A 24,236-nucleotide genomic window follows, 5' to 3' on the forward strand; every position below is an offset into this window, starting at 1 on the left:
AGACAGGGGCTCAGGGCCTCCAGGGGCTTGGATCCGACAGGTGAGCCGGACTGAAGGTGGGGCCGGAGGTGGGGAAGCATGCAGGTGGGTGCCGGGCAAAGGTCTGCCCTCCACATCAGGTACCCCAGCGCTCTCACCAGGCAGCCCTGGGGGCCAAGGATGACGCGCTGCCATCCCAGGGCACCCTCCCGTGTGACTTCAGGTCAGACTTGTCCACCACGTGCCCAGCCAGAGTCTAGTCCTTAAAGGGCCAGAAGGGCTTTGGGCGGTCTGGTCCCTACGACTCTGAGGGCCTGTCCCCCACACGTTAGATGCAAATCAACACACACCATCGGTATCAAGAAGGTCTTGCTGTGAGGTCATCAGCTGACCCAAAGCAGGCATGCTCAGTGGCTTTGTGAGCTGAAGTGCCTTGTACCCTGTGGCCTGAAAGCCACGGGACACAGACCAGCTGCCGGTGCATGGACCTCAGCATGGTGGAATTGACAGGCTGCCGAGGGAACTTTGATGTGACTCCAGTGGGGACCGTGATCCAGGCTCTCCAGGTAGTGTCTGCCTCTCAGCTCCTCCCTGCTCAGAAGCCTGGCCGCCTGCACTGGGTCCCAGGTCTGCTGTCGTCATTTGCCTTTCTGGCCCAGGGGGCCACCAGCTGCTAGGGTCAGCTAAGACCACCTTCTCCCCAAAATCAAGGCACAAAAGGGGAAAGATTCTTCAGGGTTTTTTTTTTTCCCCCTTCTTCTATCTTAAAATAAGCTGCCAACACTGCTGCCAAGATGGATGGGAGGGGAGATACTTGTCAAGCTTGTTGCCCATAGCAACAAACCAAACAGGAAAAGCAGGTCTGGCCAAGTGAAACTGGCCACCAGAAAGTCTGCTTCAAGCACGGGGCTTCCCCAAGCAGCAGGAAAGGCACACCCAGTGGATTCAGCTTCCACTGGCCAGGGGCCAGGACCACAGGGGACACGCTTCCTGTGAAATGAGGGCTGACTTCACACTCTCCATAAGGGGCTTCCCTGAGCTCTGAACAACCACAGGGTTTTTTTCTTTCCCATCCAGCAGGGGACACAGGCTGAAAGGACTGTGTAAACCTACAGCCCACTCGGTCCAGAGAAGGCTGAATGCACACGGGGGCACTGGGGACAGGGAGAGATGCTAGGAGGTGGGTGGAGCCTTCTGCTCATGGCCCCCTCTCCATCCAGGGCTTCTCGCTGCATCTTCTGGGGGTCGGGGAGGGGGGACCTGTGCCAAAAGCCACGGGGAGTCCACAGAGAGCTGGGGACAGTGAGCAGCTTCGGGGAGGCAGCCCAAACAAGGCTGGATGACGACTCGAAGGCTCCAAGTTCACAGGAGGAAATTATGTTAGGCTGCTCACGTTAAACCCAGCAAGGGCTCTGAAGAGCTACCTAGGCACAAGTGTCCCGCGGGTGTTTGTGTGGACTTGCCAGGAGGTGCGGGCCAGTGGCTGGACCCGCCCACTGAGGGAGGAGGGGACCCCAGCTCCCTGAGGGGGTCAGGGATGCACGGGGTGGAGCCCAAACATACACGTGCATGCATGTATGCGTGTACGCGTGTGTATGTTTGTCCAAGAGAGATGGAGAAAGGCCCGGCTGTGCTGAGTCCTCAATGACCCAGTGGGAAGAAGAGGCAGCTGGAGCCAGGAGATGCTCTGTTCTCCTTCTGAGCAGATTCACCCAACCACGGCTTCACGAAAATTAAACTTCATTCGTCAGGAGCCCAGATCACTTAATGCTGAAGCTCTGATGGAAAAAAAAATCTCCCCAAACATGGGAGAGCAGGCCACTATCTCCAGTCCCCAGGGAAGCCCACCCTGAGCAGGGCACCCCCCACCCCCCCCTCCCGGCCTCGCCCCAGGGCGGGGAGTCAGTTACCTTGAAGGCCCTATTGAGCACTTCCTCTCCACCTCTGCTGCCCAGCAGGTTCACGACCACCTGCTTCCCGTATTGCTCCTTCAGAAGCACCATATGCCTGCAACAGAGCAGGACAGTCCGTGATGCCCTGCCCCTGGGGCACACACTGAACCCACCCTCGAGGGCCCCGGCTCGGCACTAGTGGTCCAGGATGAGTTGGCCCCAGGAAAGGCAGCGGCCGAGAGGAACAGCAGATCAGACTTCTGAACACGCGTGGGGTCAGGCAAGGATACCCCCGACTTCTATACGGTACCCCCCGTAAATCCAGAACTGTTAACCTGCCTCTCATCAACAGAACCTCATAAACGCAATGTGCGTATCTCCAAAGTTAATCTATTTCACCTGGTACTTTCTCAAATCTAGAAAAACCGGTAGGGGAGCCATCGACCTCAGGGACCAGTCTTTTCATCCAAGTGCTGCATTTCGTGATGTTTAACCTCAGCAAAAAGGTTATAAGAAAATTTCCATCTTTAGGAAAATTCTTTGTGTATCAGAGACTATTACACATATACTGAAACAGTACGGGGAGACTCCAATATTCTTACCACCAGCTATTGGAAAGTAACTATAATTTTACTAATGTTAGAAATAGTTAAATATAGCTTTTAAAAAAAAATAGGGAAAAGGCATAATGCAAAAAACAGACGTAAAACTGATTTAGTAATGCAATCTTTACGTTTGAAACTAGAAAAAAACTGGAAGACAACACAGGACAATGTTAAAAGTGGTGGAATTTTATGTGCTTTTAGATTCTTTTCTTCTTTAAACAGTTTTGCATTTTCCCAGTGTCTACAATAACATTTCTCTCATAAATGGAATATCTTAAAGTTAATCATCAGAAAAGAACCATTTTGGCCCCACAAGTAGGAAAAAAAAAAAAAACACAAAAAAAACCTATCTTACTAGCTCTGAGGGACAACACCGCAGAGAAGAACAAGGATTTGAAAGTGGGCAGTCTATGCTGCTCTGCAGATGGCTGACGATAAGCCTGCCTGCTCATCTTCAGATGAGCTTCTGTCTCCGTGGGGAGGAATTCTCCCAGGGCCATGGTCCTGGCAACCCTGCCTTGCTGCAGTCCCTCCCCCAGGAAGATGCAGGGTTGGATCAGATCTGGGCAATGGGAGCCTTTGCAGAAGCAAGCAGGCTGCGCCCCGTCCCTGAAGACAGGCGGCCCTGGGGGGCAGGTGCTGGAAGAACAGGACATGCGTGGCCTGGCTACTCTGGGCTCTGTGGTTCCTCCTGTCCAGAGAAGGTGCGTCCTGGTCTGAGGTCTGACATGTGGAGTTGGAGCAAGGCCTGCTCAGGTGAGGAGTAATATGCTAATTGGGGGATACAGCTGCGGGCTGGTGTTATCAATTTTAAGATAAAGAAGAAGGCTGCAAGCCAATTTAAAGTCCAAATGGAGCTTCAGGTAGCATGATTAGAACACTTAAAAAATTACTTTGAAAATTATTCTTATAGCCATTAAGATCATTTTAAAATTAGCATTCAGAGTAGAAACAACATATATTTTAAGTAGCTAATAACTTTCAAGTACAAATTATCAAGAGTTCAGGTTAGTGATGGCTTTTCTTAAGCTAGCTGAAAAGTAGGAAGCACACAATGATCCAATCTGTGTTTTAAAAAATTAACTATGTGCGATCCAGAATTGAGAAGGGGATGACAGAGGATGAGATGGTTGGATGGCATCACCGTCTCAATGGACACGAGTTTGAGCAAGTTTCAGGAGTTGGTGACGGACAGGGAAGCCTGGTGTGCTGTTGTCCATGGGGTCACAGAGTTGGACATGACTGAGCAACTGAATTGAACCAGAATTTCTTCTAGAATGACACATAAAAACTAGCAGTGGGAATTGTGAGTTAGGGCACTTCTGCCTTTTCCCTTATACCTTTCTATACCATGACTTTGCAAAGCCTCGGAATATATTACTTCAAAAACAAAAGGAAACTGACTTAGAAATACCCTATAATTTAGATGATCCGTTATTAACTAGGACAAATAGATAAGAACGTCACTGCAAAAGGAATGGATAAAACAACTGCAAAGTGTTACCTGAGCAATTTATTAATGAACCTGCAGGGAAATTGAGAGCAAGGAAAACATTCCATTTTGTAAACTGCCTTTTGGCAAAAAGAACCAGAGTGAAAGGCAGATTCAGAGTACAGATTTGGGGTCTCCCCCTTCTGGCCACTCCCTGGGCCCCAGTCCTGCTGTCTGATAGGAGGAAGGATGGACTTGATGACCTTACCTGTCGAAGGCAGGGGCGCTGGCCTCCAGGCCTCTGCTGAGTCTCAGATGATGGGAGCCAACCTAAATCAAAGAGAGACGACGCTGGTGATTCCTCCGGCCCAGGACGCAATCGCCTTTCCGTTCACCCTCCGCCACCAGCCAGGCCAGAGCAGCAGTCCCTCAGCTCCTCCGTGGTCTGTTTATAGCTCAGGACGGCCAGGCCCTGAACCCGAGTCCGGCTCTGCTGTGGCCCTATCCTAAGTGTCGCATGGACCACGCCGGCTGGACTCATCCACAGAAGACAGACCACGAGGCCCACGGTGGATCCACAAACCTTTCCATGGGGCAGAGATGCGGCCCAGCCAAGCGGGAGAGAGAAACTAGCCTCCAGACTCTTCTGCGAGGCCAGGCACCTTGACTGCCCCTTGAATCTGAGCTGTCATAACTACCCGCAAACGAATCTGCCTTACTGTCTAGAACTACTTACTTCACACCGGCAGCTTAAAACGCAAACTTGAAACTAGGCGGTTATTGGTGGAGGGCCTCTGTCGCTGGACAAATCTAAGACAACCTGATGTGGAACAGTGTTAAGGACAGTAGTGGATTATAACCTGATGAATAGAACAAGAATCCAGGAACATCTACAGAGGCGAGCTGGCTGGCTGGCTGGATGAGTGGATGGATAGATGGATGCGGGCAGGTGGATGGGGAGGTGGCCGCCTGGCGAGATGGCTAGTGGGGATGGATAGAAGGGAGGGTTTTTACAGCAAATACCAACCAATAAACACAGAGGGAGTGATGGGAAATCATCACCTTATAACCATCCCAGAAAAAAACTGTTCGGCAAAAATCATCCATTGACCATACATCTTAAAGGGAGTTTGATGAGGAGTAGGATATTTGCATGGTCACAAAGTGTCTCCCGTAAATCGCTTCTTGGTTGGAAAGTAAGACATATTAGAGAAACTGAAGAATATCTTGCCCAGGTGATCGAAAGTAACATCACGGATGAGGGGCCAGGGACACTGTGGGCTCCCAGATGGGACGGACTATCTGAGGACGTGATCCTTGGGCAGAAGCGGGCCTGGGATGCTCACTGGAAAGTCACCCTTCCTCCGTCACCTGGACAAGCCTTTAGTCCGGCCGCCCGAGGCCTCACGTCCTGCCTCCCCACACTGGGCCCTGGCTCTGCCCCTGCCCGGCTTGGACACTGACCTGCAGCTCCCCTCGCCAGTGTCACTTAGTCCTGAGGCCTCTGTGGGTCAGAGCCACAGGGAGCAGCTTCCGACAGGGCTGGAAAGAAACCACTGCTGGCCCCGCACACAGGAACTGACCTCGCTGCTTTTTTTAGTCTCCCTCCTCCTCCTTCACCCACCCTCCTCCCCCAGACAGCTGGACGCGTGGCCAACCAGCCCCGTCTGGTCCCTAAAGCCAGAGGCGCGATCCTAAACGCTCCAGGCTGAGCCTAAGGGAGTGGCTGGAAGAATAGCGCCTGGCTGGGTGGACACGGAGTCTCCACCAGCTCTTGAGAGGGTCCCAGAGCCACAGAAGGCATCTTCGAACATCTCCCCGCCCTTCCCTTAGTTAAAGATGCCAGCCCTTCTGGTCTGGATCCTTGCAGATCCTGGTGGCTTAACCTTTACCTTCACAAGCCATGGTGTGTCCCAGCTCCACGGTTAAGCCGCTGGCTTTAAATCAGCCATGATGGGAGTATTTATACTACAAAAATGGGCAAAGGCAACAAACCCAAACTTCTCCCTCCTGGCCCCAGAAAAACTGGTTTACCACCATAACCTTGAGTGGTTCCCAAGCCTTCTACACACTGGAACCATCTAAGCATCTTCAAAACAGCATGCTCCCGCCCGTGGTGATGTAACTCGATAGCATGCGTCTGGAGCACCAGGAATTTTATGAGCTGCCCAGTGGTTTTAACGTGCAGCAGTTTGGGCCCCACTGGGGCAAAATTCGAACTTCTCAGTGTAACATACAAAGCCCACGTTCATCGGGACCTCGCTGGCCTCTCCAGCCTCACCTTTCACCACAAGCCTGTCCCCCAGGCCGAGCGGTAGGTGGCCGAGCCAGCACGGTTCCTGGATGTGGTCTGACACAGGGGTTGCAGCATCTGCGTCGTGGTCCCCTTTGCCTTCCTGGCTGGCGTGATCCCACCCCATCCCTCCCAGGTCAGTTCAGACACCCACCCCCACAGCACAGGGACCTCAACTGCCCTCTCTTCTGGCTCTGCTCACACCACACCATCACGTCCCGTCCCCTCCTCCCCGACGGCAGGGGCAACCTCTGTGTCAAGTGTCTGAACGTACCAGACGTGCGATGAGAGTCTGCAGGATGAATAAATGGCTTCCCCGGGGGTGTGTATGAGGGCTAGCTGGTGGAAGAGCCAGGAGACTGGCCCTCGCGCTGCACGTGAACTCAGAGAGGTGAGGACACGGTCGCTACACCACACAGCATCCTCGTGGGGACTCAGTGTGAAACTCCTGCTCGACTCACAGGACGCAAAGAGCCACACCTCTCCTGGTGCAACTTGGGCTTTTGTCTCTGCATGTGTCTCTTTGCGACCCTGTGGACTGTAGCCCGCCAGGCTCCTCCATCCATGGGATTTCAGGCAAGAGTACTGGCGTGGGTTGCTATTTCCTTCTCCACATCTTACAGGGAGGAAGACGCTAAAGCGACAAGAGCAGCAAAGTCTTCTAACGAACCCTATATAAAAACATAACTAAATAGACCAGACCGGAAGAGCAACTAGCTTTCAATGTGGCTCTTTATAAACAGCACGACTTGCTGACATGACAAAGATGAACGGTGAAAGGAACGTGGTTGTTGGAAACAACCCAGTCGGGACTCAGGAGTTTGCAAGGAAGGTCCTGGGCCTGTGAAACGTGTAAACAAATCACCATCCACAGACCTCTCTCCACACCCCCATACCCCACCCGACCACCCCACCACCCCACCAGGGCTCAACTGCTCCCTGGGGCAAGTGTAAAGGCTGCAACACTGCAACTTAAAAGGCAAGCTATTCACCCCCAAATCTTTGCACTGTTCATCTAACCTAAGTGAAGATGGAGTGAGAGTTTTTCAAAATGGAAAAAACCACCAGGACTGATGATCAATCACTTGCTACTGATAGTCCAGGTAAGGTGACTAAGAGCTAACGCCCTGCAAAGAGGATCTCATCTGCCTTTGATGTGGAATAATATTTAGAGGGTAAACACGGGTATCAAACCCAAAGGTTAGAAAATCCTTATGATGCATGAACACTGAAGTCTTTTGAAACTTATTTTGAAGAAACCACGAGGGCTGTGGAGGAGCCTTAACAAGCGTGATGAGTCTAAGAGATGCTATAACTGCAGAAAAGCGAGCCACCCAAGGTCCACAGATGCTGGTCCAAGTCAGACTGGGAGATGGTTGCTCCATGGCAGGGTCAGGCTGCATCGAGAGCATCTGCGGGTTCAACGTGAAGACTGAAATTAAAGGGAATGACAAGCTTTGTTTTCAGAAGAGGGAGACCAGAGCGTGGAGAGTCCTAGAACAGACAGAGAGGGTGAAGGAGGGTCCTGGAAAAGATGAAGTGGAGAAAGGGGGACCGTGAAGGTTCGAGGACGTAGACTTCGTGTGGCAACTATGCAAGGCAAGGAGAAACTAGCTAATAATAATGATGATGATGATGATGATGATGATGATGATGATGATGGAGCCATCCCAAATCATGACCTCGAGCCTGGAAGAGGAACCCCAAACTGGGTGAGAGGCTGAAACGGATGAATTTCTAAAGGTCCTTCCCACATTCTAAGATGCTCTCATAACCACCCACCCCCCCCAGGAAAACTCCACATCTAAAGAAAATTAAACTTCAAAATCCCTTTTAGAATGTCTAGAATAGGCAAATCATAGAGACAAAACATAGATGAGTGGTTGCCGAGGCCTTGGGTAGGGCTGGAGGGAATGGGGAGTGACCGCTGATGGGTGCAGGGTTTTCTCGGTGGTGAAGAATGGGTTCTAAAATTAGACCACGGTGATGGTTACACAACTCTGTAAATGGACTAAAACCCAGAGAACTGCACACTTCACAGGCTTCTCCGGGTTTCTCTGTGTAAATTATATCTCAGCTGAGCTGTTTAAAAACACAGCTCTCTCGGGACGGGCTCCAGAGAACACTCCATCCGTCCCCGGGAGTGCCTTTCTCTGCAGCCACTTAAAGCCACCAGCTGCCGCATGCGTCTTAGATGTTCCTTTCTGTTGGAGAAACTGTATGTTCTCAGAGCTTTTTCCAAAGAACTCAGAGCCCCATGTAAGACATTCGCCCACCTGTCTCCCCGAAGGGCTGACAAGCTTCCTCTCCACGGCTGCCAACTGCACGATGACAACGTGAGGGCAAGGTGCCCACAGCTGAGGCCAGGTCAGGTCAAGGGCGGTGAGACCCAGCGTGTCCAACGCTCCCAAGGACCTGGAAGGTGGCCCTGGGCCTCGAGCCCTCGGGAAGAAGGGCCAAGGCCATGGAAGCCGGGCACAGGGGTCTCCTGAGGGCACCCACGCCCCCTCTGGCCAGGAAGGAAGGTCCAGGGGGATTGGCATGGAGGGATCTCAGGTCCGCGTGGCCCAGACCCTCCCGGGTAGGAACTCAGTCAATGGGGCCGTGTGCTGTTCGGCTGACGACAAATGCGTACTTGGCCTTACACCCTGAACACTTCCCAGGGGACACAAGGCCAAACAGCCCTGGCACCGCCTAGAGCCCGTGCGGGACAGCGAGGGGTATTTTTAGAAATCACGAGAAACCTGTGTGCAGTTCTCACGTGGCCCAGCAACAGGCACCTCCAAACGCCAGACCTGCCCCACAGCCGCTGGCGCCCCCAAAACCTTCCAAAGCTTCCCAGGAGGGTCACAGGTCTCAAAGGACATCAGAGGCCACGTTCTCAACGCACTGAACTGGGGTCTGAGCGAAGGGAACAGCAATCACACGACGTGGTCCACTTACCCACAGAGACCTCCCACCTCACCAGTGTCATCAGGGAGCTCGAGGTGGGAAAATCACACAATATATACAGTATCTCTGTGTACAACACCACACACATGTGCAATGCTCACAAGCATATGTGCACACACACTGACAGCTCAGCTCAATCCAGCTGGGTTGGGGAGAAAGACCTGAAACTGTGCCAGGAAAGAAATGCGATGAAACAACCCATGCCGGCGTGCAAGAGCAGGTGAACAAGGACATGCCCAGACAGGCTTTCTGATCACTTACCTGAAGCCCTGGCTGCTCCCAAAACAGCGGAACGGAACCTCTGATCTGGACAAAAGACGACACGCCATCATCCATGTAAATTGTCTGCACCACAGGGAGACAGAAGGGGAGAGGTATTCTTCAATGAAAGTGAATGTCCTGGGGTCGGGTAATGCGATCAGGCTGCTGAGACCTGACACCAGCCAGAGCGAAGGGCAGCCACGGGCTGGGGCGCCCTCTGCCCCTCGCCCCGCCTGGCCAAGCCGCTCCCCGCCCTGCAGGCCAGCCCAACTCACAGGCCTGCTGGCCAACCCCGAGCCTCCAAGGGGATGGGAATCCCCACAACCTGACCCACCTTCCCCAAAAAGCCCCGCAGTCCCCTCCCCAGCAGGTTCAGGAACAAAAGCAGACCAGCTCTGGGACTTAACTAAGACCTTCCTGGAAGCCCTCAACTGCCAGCCAGTCAGCTGGCCAAGCAGCAGGCGCCACTGGAAAAGGACCAGAGGAAATGAAAGGAACCAGCGGCGGTGCAAAGCCCGGCTGGCAGCATCTGACCACGCAAGTCCAGACTTGACCTGACCTCACAGTCGGTCCTGGCCCCACGCCGCTGTGCTCCTAACCGTGTCACGGAGTCCACACACACACACTCCTTCCACAAGCTCACACACACACACACACACACACCTTCCACAAGCTCACACACATACACACCCCTTCCACAAGCTTGCATATGCATCCCTTCCACAAGCTTCCACGTGCACACACACCCCTTCCACAAGCTTACACACACACACACATCATTCCACAAGCTTACACACACACTCCTTCCATAAGCTTCCCCCCCAACACCCCTTCCACAAGCTTACACACACACACACCCCTTCCACAAGCTTCCCCCCCACACATACCCTTTCCACAAGTTTACAGACACACAGACACACACACCCCTTCCACAAGCTTACACACACACACACACCCCTTCCACAAGTTTACACACAGACACACACACACCCTTCCACAAGCTTACACACACACACCCTTCCACAAGCTTACACACACAGAGACACACACACACACCCCTTCCACAAGCTTCAGGGTGCCAGCACCTGCATGACACAGACGATTCTTACAAGTTAAAGTATCTCCCCCCAGCCCCCACCGCACACAGTTCCTTCAGGGCGTACCAGCTCTTCACCTGCCTGCCGGCCCCCACGGACGCTCTAGCGCCAGGGAGGTCTAAAAGGACAAAAAGTGCAGTCCTGAGCATCATGAGGGGGAGGCCGCGGCAGGTATCAGATGCTGCCCTTTATCTGGGTAACTCTACCCTGGCCTGGCAGGGCCGGCCCAGGCGGTGCCGCTGGCCCTTTCCATTTCTTACCGGTCTGCTCCCTCACAGAGTAGCTTTCCATGCAGCTAGATCACACTCAGATCACACATGCATTAGTAATTCTGCAGTGGAGGGCCTGAACATTAGACGTGAAGGTTCCCTGGACTACAGGAACCACATGAGCCTGGTCGTCATTAGGTTGGGCTGAAACTCTATCCCTTAATCTCCAAAGGAAAAAATGCACTGGGTTAAGAACTTGTCTGTTTCCAGATACTGATCACCAGCAAGAGGGTTACCAGCCACTGTTTCACTGACAAAAGCAGAAGAAAGTTAGCAGGCTGTTTAAGGTGCTGTTGGCTACAAAGAAATTAAATGCATACAACCACACATATCCAGACTCTTGAGAGATCGCCAATTTGGCCAGCATCTCCACGTAAAGGAAACCCGTAACAGAGCCCAGTATTTGGTGTATGCTAAGGACTTCCCTGGTGGCTCAGATGGTAAAGAATCTGCCTGCAGTGCAGGAGACCTGGGTTTGATCCCTGGGTCGGGAAGATCTCCTGGAGGAGGGAATGGCAACCCACTCCAGTATTCTTTCTGGGAGAATTCCATGCACAGAGGAGCCTGGCAGGTTACAGTCCACGGGGTCCCAAAGAGTTGGACATGACTGAACTACTAACACTTTCACTTTCAAGGAACTATTATCCTTCACTTTATTTTGTTGTTATTTTAGTCCCTGAGTCATGTCTGACTCTCTGCAACCCCATGGGCTGTAGTCCTCCCGGCTCCTTGGTCCATGGGATTTCCCAGGCAAGAAAACTGGAGTGGGTTGCCATTTCCTTCTCCAGGGGATCTTCCCCACGCAGCGATCGAACCCGTGTCTCCTGCTCTGGCAGGCAGATTCTTTACCGTTAAGCCACCCTCACTTTATTTAACAAGCGCTAAAAGCACTGCTTTCAGAGTTAGACCACGCCCTTCCTGAGCCGGAACTCGCACAGAACCAGCTTCAGGACAACCCCCGACAGGCAATCCCAGCACTGCAGACCCCACGCCTGGGGCAGGAAGGAAAGATGCCTCCAGATTCCTCCATCCCTCCTCACGCATGAAAATACCTCGCTCTGTGCCCCATCCTGTCGTCAGGAACACCCGCCTCTTGGTTTCCAAGAAGAGAGGACAACCCCGATTGTCACCCAGTAGTGATGGATTTGCAGGGCTTTCCTTTCTGGGCGAAAGAACATAGGTGTTGACACTAGCGAAGATTCACACCTGTGGCCTGGCTTCACAAAGATAAGAGCGGACACCTGGCGGAGAGGAGGGGCGGCGAGGTGAAGGGTGAACACAGGTGAGCCTGCGGGCCCTGGGACACGACCAGCCTGGGCCCATGCTCATCCGACCGGCGGGGCGACCCTGGCTGTGTTCTTTAACCACCTCCAGCCTCGGTTTCCCTCTCCCAACGGAGCTTGCATCACGTGGTCACAGAGGTATGGACGAGGCTCCGCAGGGGAGGCAGCGAGTCGGGCAGGGGTCAGGATGCAGGCAGGAGAGGGAATGGGGGGGACACAGACAGGGGTGGGGGTGCCGCAGAGCAGGCGGGACTTCAGGAAGGAGGAGTCACAGCGGAGTGTGGCTCGAGGCCAGGCCTGGGAGCCCGGACCTGGCACCCGCGTGCCCTCTTTCACAGAGGTGGGAGCAGTGGCCCAACAACCCCCCAGAGAAAGGGGCAGCAGGGAGACTCGCCACTGGTCTGATGCTTTTCTCTAAAAGGCTTTCGGCTGAACTTCTGTTACAGGATGAGGAGTTTGCAAACCAGTTCTTTCCAGGTCTGCACTCATGTCCCTCCCAACCTCCCTGATTAATTAGTGGCCTTATCTTCAGGAGCCAAATATTTATCTTTAGCTTTTGCTTTCTTGGGGTAGATGAGGGACTTTCTGGGCTGAGTCACGGTGGCAGAGCACGCCCACCGGGCAGGTCCTCCAGCTGAGCGGCCAAGACTCCAGACCCTTCCTCCCTGCCTCCAGGGAGAACAAGATGCCATCCACGCCTGCACGCTGATGCGCGTCCAGAGCACAAATGCGCACTCAGCGTATACACGTGTGCACACAAGCACATTCACAGCATACATATGCCGGCATGCCCCCCGTGCCCCCCACAAAAGCCCCCTACCCACAAAGTGCACACACACACACAGCCCGCCTTGATGGAGAAAGATTGTTCTTTCCTCTGAGGGAAAAAACATAAAAGGCAGGAGTGGGTGGTTTGAAAACACCTCCCTTTTCTGGCTTCCCGAGAGTCTGACTCAGGAGAAGCCCATTTGCTACTGAGAGTCTCTGCGTCAGGGTTCCAGCTGGCTCCATCTCGCCCCATCCCTTGGCTGAACAACGGGGGCACCGCGGCCCATAAACCGCCCTCAGGCGTCTGCTATGGGAGCCCCCTCCCCGACGGCGAGGGGCTGACACCTCCCAGCCCGGTAGCAGGGGACACAGGCTGGAGGTGACCCGCTGGCATCACAAGGGGCTGAGCCGCCGGAGTTAGGGCGCCTTCCTGACTCGGGCTCAGTACCACCCAAAGCTGCCGCCTGCCACCCCTGGGTGCAGACGTGGGGTTTCAGACCCTGCCGTTTCTCTTAATGCCAGGTCAGCAAGCAGGCAACACTTTGTCTTCCTCTCCCGCCGCAGGACTTCTGCTCCAGCTCCTCCTAGCACACAGACCTGCCCCTGCCCCCACTGGCTCTGCTATCTTTCTCATCTCTCTCCAGGCAGGAGGCTGGCAGCTGAGCACTGACCGCTCACCCTGGGAGACACTCCCGAGATGCAGACGCCCGCCCACGAGGGGCCAGCTGGTCTGTCTCCTTCCTGTGGCGTCCCCAGCTGGCAGGTTCACGATCAAACTCAGGATGTACATCCGGTTGCAAATGAGGATGCTCCTGGCATCGGCTCTGGGAATCGACTCCTCCCCGGGGTCCCCTTCTCCCCCACATGCCAGGGCGGTCAGGCTGTTTGGGGCTGGGGGGGCCCCGATGGCATGAACCATCCCCGGCCCCTCCCTCCCGTTGGTGGAAAGCACGGGGCCCGTGCGCAAGAGCCTGAAATGGACACGCCCCACGAGGAACTGCCCTGGCTGCCAGCCCACGACCTCCTGCCCCGTCTGGGTCTGTGAAAGTGAAATCACCGGGGGATGCAGACACCAGGAGCCGAGGGGCAGGTGCGGTCATCTCTAAAGCCTCGCTGGGCCATCACACGGTACTGGAGGGGACAAGGTCCCTGCCTGTGAGTCCAGAAACTGGGCAGGCGGGGGACCAATGCAAGTCAGCAGGCACCTTAGATGAAACAAACAGCAGAGGCCCAAAGGCTGTCTGTAGAGAAATGAGAAAAGGACTGTAGGGATTTCTCATACAGCTAAATGTACGCATTTAAATCAGAGTCCTAACCTGCTAAGGTCAGATGATGCTCTTGCAACAGACTGAATTGTGTCCCCCCACCCACAAAGGATATGCTGACGTCCTAACCCCCAGCACTGCGAATGTGACCTGATTTGGACGGAAGAGTCACTGCAGGTACGACTGGGTAATCGCGGTCAGGTTGGGGTAGGACACCGTCATCCAACCTGCCTGGTGTCCTGAGACGGGGAGAAGAGCCACGTGGACGGGGAGACAGACTGGAGCGATGCTGCCATGGCCGGGCCACCTGAAGCTGGGCGAGGAGAGGTGGACCCTCCCCCAGAGGCTCCAGAAGGGGCACGGCCCTGCCCAGGCCCTGAATTCAGCCTCTGGCTTCCAAAACTGAGACACAGTGCATTTCAGCTACTTTAAACACCCCCACCCCCAACTTACCCCGCCCCGCAATTTGTGGTACTTGTTACAATAGCTCCAGGAAAGTACCACCATCTTCTTGACATTTTCAGTGTTTAAATGTCTTGTCTTTCAGGAACAGACAGTGATCAAGAGAGCAGTTGTTTTCCCAATGACTTACTTGACAAGACACAGTGGATGGGGCCCCAATTAAAAACAAAACAAAACTGGTTCAGGAACTTCCCTGATGGTCCAGTGGTTAAGAATCCGCCTTCCAATGCAGGGGACGCGGGTTCAGTCCCTGGTTGGGGAACTCAGATTCCACATGTCTCAGGGCAACTAAGCCAGTATGCTGCAACTAGAGAGAAACAACTGCAAGCCCAGGGAAGCCCACGTGCCTCAATGAGGAGCCACACATCACAACTAATACAACCCGAGGCAGCCAAAAACAAACATTTGTTTTTTTAAAAAACCTCATTGAGGAATACATGTAAATCCATGGCTGATTCATATCAACATATGACAGAAACCACTACAATATTGTAAAGTAATTAGCCTTCAACTAATAAATGAAAAAAAAAACCTCATGGTTGTAAGAGAGGAGATGGGGGCCTCGTTTCCTCTCTTTAGTTTTTAAAAAATATTTCTTTGGGTGTGTCTGGTCATAGCTGCGGCATGTGGGATCTAGTCCCCTAACAGGGATCGAACCCAGGGCCCCGGAGCTGGGCGTGCAGGGTCTTAGCCACTGGACCACCCAGGGAAGTCCCATCCTCTGTCATTTTAAAGCAGGTGTTCATTTACCAGCGTCATCTATGTCCAGGAGAGCAGATAGCGGGAAAACAGAAGTCACAGGCAAGAAACTGCCCCTGTCACTCATCTTTGGGCTGTTGACTGAGGTCCTCCTACTCAGCATCTGACCCCTAGAGGACCCTCCCCCGAACTGTGCCCTGGAAAGCCCAGGCAGGTGCGGCTCACACGCCAATGGCTGGGACTCAAACCTGTGCTGAATTAAACTGCTCAGTCCTGGTAGGAACCACTTGGTGCGGCTGCAGCAGTAGGCGGGGATGCAAAGTCACATCTCCACCTACCAAACAGGGGCTGTTTGCAGCTTAACACGCACGGCAACACCATTGTTGCACCTTTCGTGGGCTTTCCTGTATGACTTATTCCACTGCCAGTCTACGCGGTGGTATTATCCTACAAATCGCATGTTAGCAAAAAACATAAATAAAGCAGATGGAAGACAGCATCTCTGGGAATGAGAACAGAATTTACGGCGATGAAGTCAGTAAGAGATTAAACAGATGACTCTATCCCTTGGAGCTGAAAGCAACTGATGCCCAACACGGAACTTTCACAAAGCCCAGATGCAAAGACTTGCTTCTAGGATGAAGCCTCAGCAGATCAAGAATGAAAAACTTTCTTCTCTCATCCTGCCATTACTCATCTACTTTTATTGTTTCCTGTTTAGTTGCTAAGCCATGTTCAACTCTTTTGTGACCCCATGGACTACAGCCTGCTAGGCTCCTCTGTCCATGGGATTCTTCAGGCAAGAATACTGGAGTGAAATGCTATTTCCTTCTGCAAGGGGATCTTCCCAATCCAGGGATCAAACCCACGTCTCCTGCATTGCAGGCACATTCTTTACCACTGAGCCACCTAGGAAGCCCATTCATCTCTTTACTTTTGTCTTAAAAAGATTTTCAAATCCTATTGGTTCATCCATCAGCTGCTATCTGAATAACCACCACCCTTCCTGATCACAGCAAAAATTCCTGCTGCTTTTCAGCTGAAAATACCCCAGGTAAGCAACATTTTTCCAGCATGAGAAGAGAATCAAGAAAGAACATCGTGCAAACCAGAGGCCACCCTTGCAGACACAGCCCCAGTGACACTTTCCGTTCTCCTGGGAGAGTGAGGAGCCACGCTCATCAGAAACTGCCCCCAACACCCCAAGTGGAAACACATATGCGTGGCTGCATCCACTCGGAGCCACTGGGGACCCCAGCCTGGCTTGGGCACTGACCTGCTCCGTCTCCACGAAGTTGGACACGTGGCCGTCGTCGTTCACGCCGCGGGTGTGGAAGCGAGCGCCGGCACGCTCGCAGCTGATGCGGGAGATGAGGCAGGCCTTGGCCTGCTTGTGAGAGGCGTACACCGTGCGGATGGCCACCACCCCGCAGATGACCTTCAGCAGCCAGTCACAGCAGTTCACCTGGTGCTGCCTCAGAGGCACGTGCAGCAGTTGGTTCCTGCAAAACGGAGCCCGCGGTGACTCGGGCCGCCTCACAGCCTCCAGGAAACAGTGCCCAGGGCAAGCAGGGGAGGCGCCTGGGGGCCGTATTCCTGCACTGCACACGCCCCGTGAACTCCACACTCAGGACATGGAGCAAGGATGTTCGCGTGCTCTACAGGCACCCCAAACGGCAGGGCCACCAGCACCTGGGCAGCGAGAAACGGCTGCTCCTGGGTGTCAGCAGCAGTGGCTGGAATGCAGGAGTGGGTGTCAGCCAGCCGCCGGGCTTTCAGGAGCCACAGAGCAGCTTCTGTTTACACCAGTGGCTTCTGCAGTTTTTGAACATAAGTCCCTTCGGTAAAAATTTAAGAATGCTTTATGATGAAAGAATAATGATAAATGACAAATGATAAAAATAATTAAATACGTGCATGCTTATTTAAATTATATACAGATCCTACAAGGTGAACATGATGAGAGCATTACAAAGCAATGGGAATTAAATAAAAACAATGAGATGAACATAAAACTTAAAGTTCCAGTACTTCCTCCCCAAACCCAGTGGATGGTGCTGGGTCTCTGACATCCATGATGATCTTCATGGGATAACAGCGTTTAGAAAGGGCACCGAGCTCCATTCTAAGTGTTCTGGGACGAATCGACTCATTTCATTCTTGTATCAGCCTATGTACAGGCATTATCATTCACCCCATTTTACAGATGAAGAAACTGAGGCACAGAGGAGAAACGCTTGCCCAAGATCACAGAGCCAGTAAGCGGCAGCGAGACATGGAAGCTGTGCTCTCCAGCCCAAACCTCTCCTGCCGAAGGCCCTACGTGTAGAGCTGCACACGCACACAGTCACACCGGTTCTCGTGTCTCACTCGCCTCCCCGACACCCACGGGAGCTTACTGAGCAGGTGATGGCTGAGAGTGGGGCTTGGGGGTGGTATGCGAACCTCAGGCTGCTTCCAGACTCTACACGCTTCAACCAGGGGACCCGCCCTGTGCAGTACCCCTGGGAGGCAGGAACCCCCACAGGGCAGCGAGCTCATCTAGATCACAGTGTGCTATGTATTTAAAACAGCAGCACCATTCCTGCCCCGAGCCCTCAGCAAAGACGTAGCGCCCTCGTTTCTGGAGAAGTGTGCTGTGAGCTCTGACATCCCAGGCGGCTTCTCCAAGCGGCAAGAGCAGCCGCTCCCCGCTCTCAGGCCAGCCTCCTCCCCGACACGGCATGTGGGCACAGCACGTGGGCCCCGGGAAGCTGGGCCATGTCTGAGCTCTCACTCCAGGGCGCTGGGCTGCCCGGAGAATGATGAGCACGAAGCATCACTTTACAAAAACACCTTCCCCTCTTCTGAATCCCTCTCTGAAATTGAGCTGATAAACCAACTTTGTTGTTGTTCAGCGGCTCGGTCGTGTCTGACTCTTTGTGACTCCATGGACTGCAGCACACCAGGCTTCCCTGTCCATCACCATCTCCCCGAGCTTGCTCAAACTCATGTCCATTGAGTCGGTGATGCCATCCAACCATCTCATCCTCTGTCGTCCCCTTCTCCTCCTGTCCTCAATTTTTCCCAGCGTCAGTCTTTTCCAATGAGTCAGCACTTTGCATCAGGTGTCCAGAGTACTGGAGCTTCAGCTTCAGCATCAGTCCTTCCAGTGAATATTCAGGGTTGATTTCCTTTAGAATTGACTGGTTTCATCTCCTTGCAGTCCAAGAAACTCTCAAGAGTCTTCTCCAGCACCATAGTTCGAAAGCATCAATTCCTTGGCGCTCAGCCTTCTTTATGGTCCAACTCTCACATCTGCACTAAATCAACTTTAGTAACCCATGTATTAAATCTGCATCAAGGGAAGGTCTCCAGAATGTTCCAGGGTCTTCCACCACACAGTGATGGTTGCCATCAGTCACCAGGGGTCAAAGCAACTTTCCGCCAAACAGACAACTCTAAACAATCCCTGTTGTAGTCACAATGGCCTGACCCCCTGTAGGTGGACGGCTCATAACCTCGAAGGAAGAAACCCAAACCTATAAAGAAAAAGAGCTTGCATCTCCTTCCAGGACTTGATTGTACTGGGAAGCAGTTATCAGTGGGGAACAGTAACCACCCAGAAAAATGCCAAACCTCGCCCTCATGCACCAGCCACGTCCATTGCTGACCCCATCTGACTCCAGATGTGGGCTCAGACCTTGAACACAGCACCCCAAATGGTGGGTTCAGGCAATCAAGCCCGTGACCACACAGCTGGGCCTGACTCAGCTGTGGTCAGCTCCACGGGTGCTGCCCTGAGCCCAAACACCATGCCCTGGGCTGTGGGGTGGGGGACGGCCTGGGAGCTTCACACCCTCCAGGACCAGCTTCTCCTGGCCAACTGGGGACAGCCCAGTGTCCACCTGGGGCCTCCCCTTCCCAAGTCCCTCTCAGTCTTCACTTGGAGATTCCCCACTTTGTCTTCCTCTTCCCTGTGCACCTCAAATCTCCAACCACAGAGCTGGCATGAGGCGGCCTGGGAAAGCAGGTACAACGGTGACGCAGATTCCCCGGGCATTCAAGGCTTGTTACAGCTTCTGAGACCTCTAGCCTCGGCTCATAAGACCTTCCCGGCTGAAAAATGGCCCCAGTGCCTAACAAAGACCCCTTCATAATCCACAGCCCCTGCGCCCCTGAGCTGGGCTCCCTTCAGGAGCACATACACCTGCAAAACCGAACTAGTGATTCACAGACACACCATCTGCCGGACCTGATATCCAGAGTGTGGTCCTTGAAACAGCGGCCCTGGCCAGCGTCGGCTCCTTGCGGAAATGCAGAGTCTTGGGCCCCAGGCCAGCCCTGCTCAATCAGAATCTGCATTTTTAACAAGATTCACGTCTTTGAAGTCTGGGCACGCTGCTGCTGCTGCTAAGTCGCTTCAGTCGTGTCCGACTCTGTGCGACCCCATAGACGGCAGCCCACCAGGCTCCGCCGTCTCTGGGATTCTCCAGGCAAGAACACTGGAGTGGGTTGCCATTTCTACTACCCCCCAAACCTCACATAACCAGACAACCTAAGAGGATCTGGGGGACAGGGAGCACGGGCACATATGGAAGGATACTGTGAACTCCTCTTTCTCCAAGTGGAAGTCAGGAGCTCACTTGTGGGGTCCCAAGCACCAAGGAAAGTACACTTAACAGGCGATGGAAACCTGTGAGCTCCTCTGTTTGGGCAAAGCGAGGCAGGAACAAACACAGGGCTCAGAGATGCCTCCTCAGCCCTGACTCAGGGCTGGAAAGGCCCCAAAGGCCAGCCCTGGAACCAAGAACGCCCGGTCTCCAAACAATTCCAACAGCAGGACTTTCATCACTTCTGCTTGAGTCGCAATCTCCTGATAAATCTGATGGGAGCAGCTCCATTGTATACAAATCACCGCGCCCCACCCCGGGTCTTCCACAGAACCTGTCAGAGGTCATGACCCTCAGGGCCCACAAAGGGTGACCACTGACCCATTTAGGGGTCATCCACGCCCTGCTGGTCCCCGAAGGGGCCCATTACTGCCCATCATCTTGGCAGGATGACTGGGCTTTGCCGTTGAAACTGACAGGTTTGGTGGTGGGATTAACAGCATGGGGCCTGGAGCCAGGATGCCTGGGTTCAAATTCCCTGCCTTATTCAAGCCTCAGTCTCCTCACCTGTAAAATGGGAATAACAGACCCTACCTCATTGTTTCCTATGAGGAGTATGTGCGTTATGACCCACAGAGAACTTAGAAAAGTGCTTTAGAAATGTCTGCATGCTGGAGGATAACCATGAGAACTGAGGGGGCGGGGGAGGCGCTGAGCACAGGCCCGGGCACTCAGGGAGCACCAGCAGATGTTCCATTTGTGCTCCTTAGTTACGGGGCAGATTTTCCTTCTGGAGTCTACATAAGGCCACACTGAACACGCTCCCTGATTCCAGTGGGGGCTAGTTTCCTCTCATTGTGCAGAGAGCATTGGGCACCAATCACAGCTCCCGCAGGTAACCCACGCGCCCGGGGACGATGCTAAGAGACGGAAGGTGCAGCTGCTCATCAGAGCCCGCCCTCCGTGTGCGCCGGGGGCAGGGGACCCAGGCCTCACCAGAAGAAGGAGTTCCCCCACTCGGAGCTGTCGTCACCCTGCTTCTGCGCCCGGACAGTGAGGTCGAAGCAAGACCCATCGTTGGGCCAGGAGAAGTAGAAGACCCCTGAGTTGAGGATCTTCCGCAAGGCCGCGAGGCGGTCCTCCTCCTTGGCCTCTTCCTGGAGAGGGTAAAAGTCGGTGGCAGTGATTTTGTAGATTTCGGCCTCTGGGATTCTGCCCACGGATGTGCAGCCTGTCACCAGAACCAGGAAGCTCAGGGAGGTGCCACCTGGAAGGGAAGTGAGACATGGGGGCTGAGGATCCCAGGTGGTGACAAGGGCGATGGATAGCCACAACCACGAGACGGACTTCTCTCCCTCATCTCCCCGCACCCCGCCTTCAGCTGAGGGATCCGCCTGCCACCTGAGCCCAAAGCCTGGAGCCGCGGTTCCAGAGCCCTGCCCAGCCCACCAGCAGCAGAGCCACCAGGAGCCAGTTAGAAATCAGACCTCTCAGCCCCACCCCCGGACCTCGGGGGCGGAGCCAGCAGCCTGTGCTTAATAAGCCGAGGAGTTCCAGGTGGGTCCTCCTCCCACCCCCCCAAGCCTGAGATACTGCCTGCAGCCTGCCCTGCCCACACCCCAAGCCTCTCAAATCCACCCTCCCCACGAACCCCCAGGGCCCCCAGCCAGGCTCAGTCCTCCAAGCGCCCACTGATGGAGCGGCCTGATAGCAGACCTCCTTTCAGACTTCACCTGCCCACAGGGTTGAAGTGGGAACCCCTGGGGACCCCTGTCCCCGCTGCCCACCTCCTGCCTCTCCCCACCACACAGCACACGGAGTCCAGCCACTCTTATGGGCCGTCTCTGTGGCTCCCCAAAAGCACCCTTGCACCCCTGGGCCTCTGCCAGTGAGGCCTTCCTCCTCACTCACCTTCCTGCCCCCACCCTCTAGTCCAGCTGGAGCCTCCCTGATGCCTCCGCCCATACCCCCCTTCCCTAGAGAACCCCTCTTCACCCTTCTGGGTGAAGTCAAGTCAACACCTCCTCCAGGGAGCCTTCCCTGCTCTCCTGAGACACCGCCAGGTTCCCCTTAGACACTGTGAGGAGCACTTAGATGCTCCCTCTTAGTTCTCATCACACACAAAGCTAACAGCCTCCTTCCTTGCACATGTCCCCCAGCTGGCTAGGGGTTCCTTAGGGATGGGCTCTGTTTGGTTGTCATGTCCCGGCAAGCAAGTGTTTGACAAAAACGTCCTAAATAAGCCAACAAGAGAGCAGCTCAAGCCTCCTCGCTCCCTCCCCATGAAAGGTTACCCCAACCACTGCAGACCCTGTTTTTGGGAGGAGGAGAGACACCCCCCTTCGGGGGACCCCACCCCACCACCCACGGCTGTTTTCTGCTCCACATCCCCACGGTGCAGCAGGTCCAGGCACACAAGGGTGCTTGAAGACACGCGCTGGGGGCGGGGACGGCGGGGACACTGATACACCGTCCTCTATCTCACGAGAAGGCCCAGGAGACAACCTGGTGGGTAACTGGCCTCAAGGGGCTGTCGTGGTTCTGGCCCAGAGCACACCCGTCCCATCCCACCAGGGTTTAAGGGACTCGCTCCCACCAAGACCTACTCCAGATGACCCATGTTCGCCATCTGGAGCCAAGATAGTCAGCGTTCTCGGATCTCTGGACACTCCGCTGAGACCCCGAAGACTGCCAGTCTCTGTGCTCACCCACCCTAGATCCCCTCCTCACACTTAACAGGAAGACAGCGCTGCTGGGGGCCAGGAGACGTCGGGTGCCATTCAAGACCCCTTCATTCAATAACTAGGTCACCACTCAGATAGGCTTCGCGGGGTTGGGGAGGAGGTCACATCCGACAGGCGACCATCCTGGCTCACAAGCTACCTCTCCGGTCATGTGATCAGGAAACCTTTATTTATTTCTTTATTTTCCACTGTGCTGGGCCTTCGCTGCAGTGCAGGCTTCTCATCGCAGAGCAGAGGTCCCAGGGCGTGTGGGCTCCGGGAGTTACACAGCACACGGACTCAGCTGCTCCGCGGCCTGTGGGACCAGCCCGGACCAAGGCTCGAACCCATGCCTCCTGCATTGGCAGGCGGATTCCTTCCCACTGAGCCACGAGGGAAGCTGGGGAAACCATTTTGAAACAACAGAGGAATAAGGCGGTTATGGCTGTGGACAGTGACAGGGGTCAGGGGCCGAGTCTCTGAAGGAGAACCCATGTCGTTTCTGGAAGACAGGTGGGGTTTGCGTGGAGCTGGCGGCCCATGCTAGAACCGCCGCGCAGGCATCTCATCTGCCTCCTCCCATGGGCTCAGCACGGGCCAGGCGGAGTTCAGGAACCGTCCCCTCGCACGGCCCAGAGGACAGCCCAGTGGTGGAAGCTGCGAGCTGAGACTGGACTCCGGAAGGGGGCGGGTCCCACCAGAAGGGGGCGCGTCCCAGGGGAGGATGGGAAATTCTCTACTCCATCTCTCCACCCGCGTCATGCAGTGGGTTTCTAGCCCCGCTTCCTCAACAGCCTCTGCGTGGGGGGACTGAGTCCCTGGCAGGAGTCCCAGGTTGCTCTGAAGACAGCAGGCACTTTCTGTGCAGGGCAGCGGCCCGGGGGAGGCTCAGGGCGGGCGTGCGACAGCAGGCGTGAAAAGGCTCTTGAAATAAATGAGCGCGAGGGGAAGGGCCGTCACCACTGAGGAGGCAGGCTCCCGAGTCCAGGGCCAAGGGGCTCAGGAGAGGATGAGAAGAGCGGCTGTGTGGGAGCGCTGGAAGCAGATGCTTTAGTGATACTCAGTCCTCAGGGATGCTTACCGTGTGCCAGGCACCGCTCCACAAACCTGCTCCCAGCACCCCCACCAGGGAGGTCCCATTTTACAGGCAGGGAGATGGATGCATAGGGAGGGTGAGTAGCCTGCCCAAGGCAGCACAGCGGGGAGCTGGGATTCAAAGCCACTTTCTAGCCCACCCCAGGCGAGTCACTCAAGCCAAGTCTGGTTCCAGGGCTGGGGGCTCCTGACCATGTCCTTGCAGAAGTACAGCCAATCTGTCTAACAGCATTGCCATTTTAGACCTGAGGACTGGCCCCCGAGGAGCTGAACTGCCTGCCCAGCGCCCAGATCATCTCTGCTGGACCCAAGATGCAAACCTGGGTCTCACCTTGGCCCAGGCTCCGTCTAGCCCTGAGGGCTGGTGGCCTTCAACCACTTCGGCTGCTGTCTCTCTAAGAATTGTGGTTGGCCGATGCTCCCCTCGCTCATTTTCAAATTGACACCAGAAGTTTTCATCATTAGTTTAAATGGTTGTAATATATTTTCCAGCATGTGCTAAATATTGACGTGTAAAAATAAAACTGTTGTGGGCCTCTGTACCAGTATCCAGCAGAATCCAGGTGGTG

The 24,236-nt window shown here is 54.5% G+C and overlaps 1 protein-coding gene across 2 annotated transcripts in view; it reads right to left on the reverse strand.

Moving 5' to 3' along the window:
• SYNJ2 (synaptojanin 2) overlaps positions 1-24,236 on the reverse strand; it is a 98,943-nt gene that overhangs the window by 33,945 nt on the left and 40,762 nt on the right. The window contains exons 3-7 of one of the 2 annotated variants that reach the window (XM_065931054.1): positions 20,846-21,116; positions 16,534-16,759; positions 9,415-9,498; positions 4,177-4,238; positions 1,890-1,986 (exon numbers count right to left, since the gene is read on the reverse strand). In XM_065931054.1, the coding sequence (XP_065787126.1) occupies positions 1,890-1,986; positions 4,177-4,238; positions 9,415-9,498; positions 16,534-16,759; positions 20,846-21,116 (740 nt within the window). Of the gene's footprint in view, positions 1-1,889; positions 1,987-4,176; positions 4,239-9,414; positions 9,499-10,771; positions 10,824-16,533; positions 16,760-20,845; positions 21,117-24,236 lie in introns of those variants that run through there. The other variant, XM_065931055.1, reaches the window with a different exon arrangement.

Source organism: Muntiacus reevesi, chromosome 3, assembly GCF_963930625.1.
Source record: "Muntiacus reevesi chromosome 3, mMunRee1.1, whole genome shotgun sequence".
NCBI classification, from domain to species: Eukaryota; Metazoa; Chordata; class Mammalia; order Artiodactyla; family Cervidae; genus Muntiacus; species Muntiacus reevesi.